Here is a 9,931-nt window from a genome sequence, read left to right as displayed (position 1 = left end):
CCATGACAGTACTCTACATGTCTCTAAGTGAAAGCTGTTTGTATTCCTTGAATTGCTTAATTAAAGACTCTGTATGAAAGGACTAGAATATTTATAGTGTAGGAGAGCAAATGCTTAGAAATACATTTTATGTTTTCTTTGAAATTTTTATTTCAGCTTGTTTGGGACAACTCCTACAAAGTTGGCTGTGCTGTTACTCCATGTTCAAAAATTGGAGATATTAAGCATGCAGCACTTTTCATATGCAATTATGCACCAGGGTGAGTAATTTTCAAGTAATAAAAAAAGTAAGAACAAAATGAGGATACTTTAAGTTTTCCTAACTTCTGATTTGACTTTTTTTTTTACTATAAAAGCATTAAATATATGATATTAATAAGAGGCTCTACATTGAAATATTTTCAATTTCACAGTGAAGTAAGTCAAAACTTGGCATATTGACTCTATTTGTAAACTAGCCAATTGCTACTACTTATAGGAATCTTATGTTGACATTTCTTTTATAATAACAAGAGTAGCTACCATAGGATTCAGTTATTTTGAAAAGCAGTTTATTCTATTTTTTATAAGAGTTCAAAAGCTCAGATATCTTAAAATTATGTAGTAAGAATTGTTTCAGGAATGCATCAGTTTTGCAACGTGAAGTGCACATAACTGAACACCCAGTGATTATTTGGGTTAATCTGCATCATACAAGGATTTATTAATATTGGTGATGGAAGAACACTTCAAAAGTGTTTGAATCAAGCTCTCCATGTTAAGCTTGAACTATTTCTATTTACTTGTATCATGTGGCTATTTACCTTATATGTGAGCACCCGCCACTTCTGGGAAGTAACTACCTCTCCAAATAGCCTTCATCTCTAACTAGTTATATTGGAAAGTTCTAAGTCGATATAACACTGTTAGTAACAGTACTATAACTTCCAAATAGGTGAGAAAATCAACACTTTGAATAAAAATTAAAACTTGACTACCTGCTAAGATTGAAGAGGAACCTCTGACAAATAAAACTCATTGGGATTAAGCCAAAAAGTGTTAAAAAATGATTGATTAATGGTTGTTTTCCCCTAGATGGAGAAAATAACAGAAAGCCTCTTTCTATGAAAAGTTGGCCACATTTATAGTCCTGCCAAGGAGGTAAACATGTTAATAGGCGAGCATATAAATAATATTCCAACTAGATAATGAAATGTGCCATAAAAGTAAAGCAAGAAAAGTAAATAATGATTGGCATAGAGGAAAAATAGGGGCATGACAGGAGTAACACTTGAGCTTAAAGCCAGAGGATAAGAGGATCATGAGTGAATATTCCATGTGTAAGTAAGAGCATTGTAAAAAATCTTCATATTAACAAAATGGTTAAGCAGATAAAGGCATTTGCCACCAAGCCTGATGACCTGATTTAACTCTCCAGAACCCACATGGTAAAAAGAGAGAACCAATTCCTCAAGCTTATCTTTTGACCTCCACAGACACACCATGGCACACCCATGTGTATGCACACATATGTCCCCCCCATGCACACACACAAAAATGTAATTTTTTTGGGCCTTTTTGAGACAGGGTCTCCCTGTAGCCCCAGCTGTCCTGGAACTCACTATGTAGACCAGGCTGGCCTTGAACTCACAGAGATCCGTCTGCCTCTACTTCCCAAGTGCTGGGATTAAAGGCCTGTGCCACCACACCGGGCAAAAATGTGATTTTTTTTTAATCTCCAAAGTTGTATGAATTTAGCAAATTTGAGAAATAAATAACTGTGGTTAAGATAGGGCTTGAGGTTAAGGATTAGGTGGCAAGTGGACCAAATAGAATATGGAAGATCATGTTAAAGATTTTGGAATTATTCTAGGTAATGACAAAGACATTAGAAGCTCATAAGCAGCTGACTAACATGATCTCATCTATGCTTTGTGAAGAACAATTGTTTAAAGATTACTTTGAGCATTGCATAGAGCATGGACTATGGAGAGTAAGTGCAGTGAGGCCCTTTCCTTAGCACAGACTGCACACAGTGGCATTGTGGTGTAGGGACTTAACATATGAATTAACTCTACTGTTGCATTTTGTGTTACCACAAATGCAGTGACTGTTAATGGCACTCACTATCACAGATCTGGAGGTCATGAGTTCAGTCACAGTATTACTGGATTTGCTACTTAGAGCTTCAAAGGCCCAAATCAGTGTCAACCAAACTCTCAGTGGTGAACATCTGCTTCCAAACTCATTTAGACTCATAGCAGGATTCAGTTCCACATGGCCATGGGACTCAGGTTTCCATCTCCTTGCTGAATATCAGCCAGGCATTGCTCCATCTGCTAAAAGCTCTACATTCCATGACATACCCCCCAAAGTAAGCAAAGGCATGTTAGAGCCTTCAAATATTAGACACCTCTCTTCCTATAACCAACCAAAGAAAAATTGAGTAGACTGTAATATCACTCAGACAGAGAGGATCAGGAGATACATTTTATTTTTTCACATTCTGGTAGAAAAAATAAAGGTAACAATTATAAATTAATCATAAGAAAGAGATAGCCACATGAAGATCTGTAGTAAATGTCTTAATAGAGACATTTGCTGGTATAAAAGACCTGGGGGAGAAATGAGTTATAGGCTTAAATAAGGTTTATCTTGTAAGAAAGTGAGTATCTCCCAGAGAGTTAATATCAAAGACTAAGTAGTAGATCACTGCAGTATTTCAGCCTTAGGCAAAGGTGCTAAAGAAACGACAAGACAGAGACCAAACATGTTGTCAGGACACCTGAGAGTCAAATGAAGAACATGAGTCAAGAAGGCCAGTCATCCACTATGGGAAATGCTCCTAAGAGAATGAGCAATTGCAGAAGGAGACATGAGAAGCCCACTTGATGAGATGAAGATATTGGTGACCTTCATAAGAATACAGCTACAAGGTACTATGTACCATATGACTACAGTGCAAAGATGAAGCTACCAGGTGTTAGAGTTACCCTTCCTTCCTTCCACTCTCCTGTCCCATGGGCTTCTTTGTGTTGAAATTTCTATCACCTATTTTACTTTGATACAAATATGAGCAAGGCTACCTGTGATGTGGGTTTGCACATATATCCATTAACTAGGTCCAATTTTTATTTAAATATGGTACCCAAATGGGCAATCATAACTATCATCTTTAAGAATGGTAGGCAGAAAATGAATCTGTTACAGCATTATAAATTACTGAGCAATGGAATAAAGAGAACCAAATCATGGATGGAGAAATGGCTTATTAGTTAAGAACATTGGCTGCTATTGCCAAGGACCCAGTTTCAGTTCCACAATCAGCAGTTAACTCTAGTTCCAAGAGATGTGATGTCCTCTTCTGACCCCCACAGGCATTGTACATACAGGTGCACCTACATACATGCAGGCAAAAGACTCAAACACATAAAATAAAAATAAACCAATCAAAAAATTTTTAAATAGAACCAAATTGAAAATTAAAATGTTTAGTAGGCTAAATAGAGGTCCACGAAAAGAGATGTCCAGGTTCTAATCCTAGAACTAGGAGGTGATACATCGCATACAAAGGAGTGTTTATTACCTCATACAATAAAGGTCAAATTTATAGTGTTAAGATGGAGTTATGAATACCTGTTGATGGATGTGGGGACCTAAAGGCCCCACCTTGCATAGGTCCGAAAGGAAGTTACTGGGGGCATGGCCTGGCTTGCTTTGAAAGTCTGAAGAATACTTCCGCACTGCTGAGGAGTGCATGATCAGCGCATGACCATCCTTAAGATACACCCTCAGGGGGGAAGGGGGGAGTTCCAGGTGCCTTTAAAAGCTCTGTAATATCTGTAATAAATGAGTCCCTGCTTGACTAGACTCCCCATTGCGTCTGAGTGTTCCCGGGTAATGGGGGGGGGTGTGGGCTGGCGAATGGCGTGCTTACTCATCTCCAGTCATCACTCCCTGGGGGTCGCTGGCTCGAACCCCAGCAACTGGTGCTCAATGTGGTGCTTGAAGGAAGGTGAAAAGAAGAAAAGAAAGAAGAAAGAAGGAAGGAAGGAAGGAAGGAAATGGATTGGGGCCAATAAGAGGTTTGGGGTAAGCAAGATCCTAAATATGGGTAACGCAACTTTTAAGTTTGAAGACCTGGCAGTTAAAGCGCTGAGAGATATGCTTAAAAACAAGGGATTGGATTTGTCAGATCCCGTAGCTCAAAAGGTTTGAGCAGAGGCGATTCATTGGCTCCCTGACTACTTGGAGCTAATGTTTTTACTGGGGATACGTGGGAATCATGGGAAGGGTTTGAGGAAGAATGCAGAAATGCAACAGAAGTGAAACCAAAAGCAGCCAAAGTAACAAGCGACACCTCCGGTGTGCCCTGGCCAGCTTCAGAGCCTCCCGGGCAGAAGGGCAGGGCAAAGCAGAGCTGACGGGGTCAGCTGCTTAAGCTGCCCACCCCATGCACCTTGAACTAACACGTGAGCGGGTCAGGGGCCTGCAGGAAAGCCAGGCAGGCACCGCCCCCTGGCCGGCAACTGGTGTGAGTCAGGGGCCAGAGTGAAAGCCTGGCAGGACCAGCGCAGCAGCCACTGGGTGCATTTGAAAAACAAAACGAAACAAAACAAAAAAAACAAAGAAACCACCTTTGGCAGTGTGACAGCTGAAAAGGTCCGGTTTGGGGAGGGGCCCCGGAACTTCCATTCCGAGTGTTACAGCTCATCTGCAGCAGCACTAGCCAAACCCCAGGCTGAGGGAGTTCTTAGTAAAAGCCTACAATGTTTTCACTGACTGGGGCAGATGTGGAGAAACCAAAAAAGCAACTCAGTTCAAGGAACTCATGGCCATTGCTTTCTGACAGTGTTCAGACTCCTATGAGTCTTAAAGAGAGAGAAGCCCCTATTTTCTTACAGCATCTTAGGGGGCACCAAGGATTGCCTGGGCTTTTATCCCAAGGCAATTCAGAGGCAGACAAGATGGCTTACAGGTACCGCCTCTGCAACAGTCAGGGGTAAACCCCAGGGGACTCAAGCCCAATTCTGTGTGGCAAACGGATATCGCACACTGTGCTTCTTTTGGAAAGCTTAAGTATATTTTTGTGTCCATCGACACATTCTCACATACCTGTTGGGCTACCACTCATACAGGAGAGAAGTCTGAACATGCTCAGTCTCATTTTCTCCAGTGCTTTGCAACCATCAAAACCTAAAAATTAAATTACAAAAACAAAAAGGGGGAATAAGGCCCCACCAACAGTTGGGTATGGCCTTATTCACTATTATTTTTAATTTTCAAAAAAATCAATTGGGTTTCAGAAGCATTGGAGACCACAGGAGCAGCGACCTGAGGTATGGGTAAGATGGAAAGATCCCATCACTGGGCAATGGAAAGGACCAGATCCATTGCTAACCATGGGTCAAGGCTTTGGGTATGTCTACCCTACAGGAGATTCAAACCCCATATGGATGCCTGCGAAAAACCTTGAGTGGGTAGGCCAGGATCCAACTGACTAGCATGACAGTCCATGGACAATAGTTCATGAGACAAGATTTCTCTCTTTATTTGTATCCATCTGAGGTAAAGGACTCAGTTCCTTGGCTTCATTGTCAGTAAGCCTCTTTGACAACTGGCTGATTGGCTAAAAGGTACATGGTCCCAGAAGTATTTCAACTTGTCCTATGTCATGACTTGCTTTGTTTCTCTTGATAATGCTTATCTTTAAGTGTCTTTACCAGATAATTTGGCGACAGAGGACCCTTGGAACTGCCATAGCCCACCTCCTCATGATTATGGACTCCCCCAGGACCCCCTCCGGTTGCCCATGCTTGGCTAACCAAGTTAGGCAGAGACTAAGACTGTCACAGGCTGGCATTACCATGCAGCTGCCCTTAATCATAATGCATTTTTAGCCAAGGATGGGTAAGATGTCCCATGACAAGTACTCCTAAGACAGGACATACACATGGTCAGGTCTTGATCAGAGGTGACACAACCTAAGACAGGCAAAAATGCATAAGATTAGAAGAAGGAGATGGCCATCTCTCCTCAGGGAGCTGCCTGTGAGGTGGGTAACCCGTGAAATAAATTCAGTCTGCCCTTAAAAATAAAAAGGGGGATATGTGGGGACCTAAAAGCCCCATCTTGCATAGGTCCAAAAGGAAGTTACTGGGGCCACAGCCTGGCTTGCTTTGAAAGTCTGAAGAATACTTCCGCACTGCTGAGGAGTGAATGATCAGCATGTGACCATCCTTAAGATACACCCTCAGGGGGGGAGTGGGGAGTTCCAGGGGCCTTTAAAAGCTCTGTAATACCTGTAATAAATGAGTCCCTGCTTGACTAGACTCCCCGTTGCATCTGAGTGTCCCCAGTACTGGGGTGGCGTGGGCTGGCGAACGGCGTGCTTACTCATCCCCAATCATCACCTCCCCAGGGGTCCCTGGTTTGAACCCCTGGCAGTTGGATTTAGTTTGGGGGCCTTAGTGAAATAAAAAAGTTAAGGACAGCACCTATGCTATTAGTCTGAACAACTGGAAGAATGGTTGTACCAATAAACAAGTCAGGAAGACTCACAGAGTTTGAGAGAAGAGTGTATATTCTGTTTATGATACATTGGGAAATAAATGGAAGAATTAGAATGAGACATGGAGATTAAGACATGAAGATTAAGATAGGGTCTACACAGAGAAAGTCACTATGTAGGTATAATTGCTTTTAAGGTAGAAATGGGCCACAGTCTTGAGTGAGAGCAGCTTTTGAAGAAGTAGAAGTATGGACAACAGAACAGAAGCAATTGAGGATCAAGCCCCACTCCACCATAGTGATTCACCCTTAGGAGAGGAGCTAGCAAATGTCTGTGAGGAAAGGCTAGTGAAGGAAGAGACCAACTGTGCTAGCAGAGTTTGTGATGTGTACACTTACTCTCTTTCCAGACTCTTATTCTAATACACAAGACTGCTCTCCTTCCATGTTTTTCTTCATATATAATTTATTTTCCAAGCACATCATATTATAGCCATTATTAGATATTAAACATTTATTTACAAAAAATGAGAACAATTTCATATAGTCCATTTAAAGTGGAGACAATTTGAAGTGCTGTAAAAATACACAGTGGAGGGGCTGGATGGATGGCTCAGTGGTTAAGAGCACTGGCTGCTCTTGCAGAGGATCTAGGTTCTATTCCCAGCATCTACATGGCAGCTATCAACCATTCGTAACTCCAATTCCAAGGATCAGAAGCCCTCTTCTGACCTCCATGGGCATTGCATGACATGGGTACACTTATATACATGCAAGCAATATACTCAGACACACAAAAAAAAATAAAAATTTTTAAAAAAAATACACAGTGATAGCTATCACATTCATTGTTTGGTGAGCTGTCATTTTAAAACACAGTAAAATTTCAGATACATTTTAATTTCAGAGATGTTAAAATATGAAAAGATCCACATCTTAAAAATGGGAAAGATTGGGCTGGAGAGGGATCAGAAGTTAAGAGCACTGGCTGCTCTTGCAGAGGACCCAGGTTCAGTTCACTGCACCCACATGGTGGCTGACAACTGTTTTAACTCCAGTTCCAGGGGATCTGATGCTCTCTTCTGACCTCTATGGGCATTCCATGTGCACTTATATATATATATATGCAGGCAATACACTCAGACACATAAAAATAAAATTTTAATTTTTTAAATTTTTTAAAAAGTGCACAATATCATATACAACTGAAAAATCCACAAAGCAACATGCATCTTTACTATGTATAATAAATTAAAAACATGAATTACATGAGCTAATACTTTATTCATAGTTAAATGTGGTATTCTGTCTATTTTGAATATTTAAGAAGTAGTAGATTTGACATGTGACTTATTAATGGTTCATGTCTTGAAGTTTGAAAAAAAATGTCCAGTTTAAAACACTCTAGATGTTTGTCAGTGAAGGGAAGGAAAAGAGGTAGGGTATAAAGTATAGAATAAAGCACATTTTTTACATGTGTTGCTAATGTGTCATTGTTGTTTATTTTATTTTTTTATGCGTATGAGTGTTTTGCCTGCATGTATGTAAATGTACCTCATGCCTGCATGGTGCCCTCAAGGGCCAGAAGAGGGTGTATGACCCCTTGGTACTGGAGTTACAGACAGTTGTTAGCTGGCATGTGGGTTCTGGGAACCCAGGTCCTCTGCAAGAGCAGCCTGTGCTCTTAACTGCTCAGCATCTCTCCAGCCCTGCTAATGAATTTTTTAAGGTTAAAAATATAAAAAAGCAGTCCATAAATCAGGAGAGGTAGAGTATATGGGAAGGTAAGAGCAGTGGAGAGAAAACTGGCAGAGCGAGTTCTATCTGGAAAGAGGCAGACAGGCATTACATGAAGTGAAAACATGGAGAGTCTTAATGGTGAAGTTTTCATTTCCTTGCTTACTGGACTTTGTGAGAATTTAACCAATTGATCTTTTCAAATAAAATATTTTGGAATTTATTTATTTTTCATTTTATTGTTTGTTTTTTATTTTATTGTTTTGTGCTGCTTAATCTTTCAAGTTGAAGGAGAGTGCCCCTCAGACCCACTCCCTGTCCCCTGAGAAAAAGCTGCCCTCTGCCTGACTCTGGAAATCCCCTCCATTGTTCAAACCCTTTCCTGGTACATCTGTTTATGGTTTCTATGGAGATGGTCTGGGGCAGAAGAGGAAGAACGGTCTGCCCCAGGTAAACTAACCAATGGCTGTATAGGTTAAGGCTCTGGAAATCAGCCCTAGATTGTTCAAATCCTTTCCTGGTTCTTCCTTTTATGGTTTCTATAGAAATCCCCTGCTCTTCAGTTTTTGCACTTAAAAGCCTTGCATTTCCATGGCTCTGGGTTGCAGTGCAGCTCCTGAGACTGCCTGCATCCCTGGCCAGTCGGTCTCAATAAAGCAGATAAGTTTTCCTGAGTCTCAGTGTCTGAGTGGTCAATTCAGGGAATTCTTTGCACCCAGAAAAAAGTGATTTGTGAGAGTACAGGCTTTAACAATACTGGCTGTTTTGTTATTAAAAGATACAGCATTTCTCCTTAGCACTCCTGAATATTGAATGTATTTTAAGTGATATGTTTTTCTCCATGACTTTAAGTTCTTGTATGATATATCCTCTTTCTCATTGCTTCATATAATTTTAAGTTATTTAAGTAAAATATATCTAATACTTGATACATATTCATGATAGAAAGTTCAAAGGTACCAAGGAGGAAGTAATCTTCCCATCCCTGATTTTGCCTGCCTCTCCCAATGTTTTTTCTAAAAGGTAGATTCTGTATGCATACATGAAGGTATATCTGCTGTGCTTATGAAATTCAAACAATAATGTACTACACTTTTTATGAGGTTTCTTTTTTTTTGTTTACTTGAAAATATACTCTGGAAATGGTTCCATCTGAGTACACAGAATTTGTGTTTATTGATTTATTTTTGGTCTTTGTTTGAGATATGGTCTCCCTGTAGCCCCAGATGGCCTGGAACTCACTGTATCGACCAGGCTGGACTTGAATGCAGAGATCTGCCTGCATCTGCCTCCCAAGTGCTGGGATTAAAGGCATGCACCACCATGCCTGGCTTATTAGTTTCCTTACTTACTAAGGTTTGCTTTTCTTATAGATGGCCTATAGTGACCTCACCAGGCATTATAGTCTGTTTATTTCTGAAACCTTCAACTGCCTGTTATGTAAATAGACAATTAGTTTAAAGATCAGAAGTAATAACCCTCCCTCAACTCAAAAGTATTTCTTCTCTACAGACTTTTTCTATTTTTCTTATCCTAAATTCTTTGTATAAACCAACCAACTCTCTGATGTATATCTACTTGGGAACTTTTGTTCCATGGGTAATCGAGATATATATATATATATATACATATATATATATAACAGTTAGAAATTACTGTTGATCTAGGGATGTAAAAAAAGTAGGTTTTATGTAGGCACTATAGC

At 40.3% G+C, this 9,931-nt stretch overlaps 1 protein-coding gene across 1 annotated transcript in view; it reads left to right on the top strand.

The window, feature by feature from the left end:
• The window catches only part of Glipr1l2 (GLIPR1 like 2), a 29,797-nt gene that overhangs the window by 12,406 nt on the left and 7,460 nt on the right, over window positions 1-9,931 (top strand). Inside the window, exon 3 of the mRNA XM_008843384.1 lies at window positions 157-260. Within this exon, the coding sequence (XP_008841606.1) occupies window positions 157-260 (104 nt within the window). The remainder of the gene's footprint in view (window positions 1-156; window positions 261-9,931) is intronic.

This window comes from Nannospalax galili, unplaced genomic scaffold (genome assembly GCF_000622305.1).
Source record: "Nannospalax galili isolate Female #2095 unplaced genomic scaffold, S.galili_v1.0 scaffold720, whole genome shotgun sequence".
Lineage (NCBI taxonomy): Eukaryota > Metazoa > Chordata > Mammalia > Rodentia > Spalacidae > Nannospalax > Nannospalax galili.
Note: the sequence above shows the minus strand (reverse complement) of the source record. Positions and strands in the feature narration are given on the sequence as shown.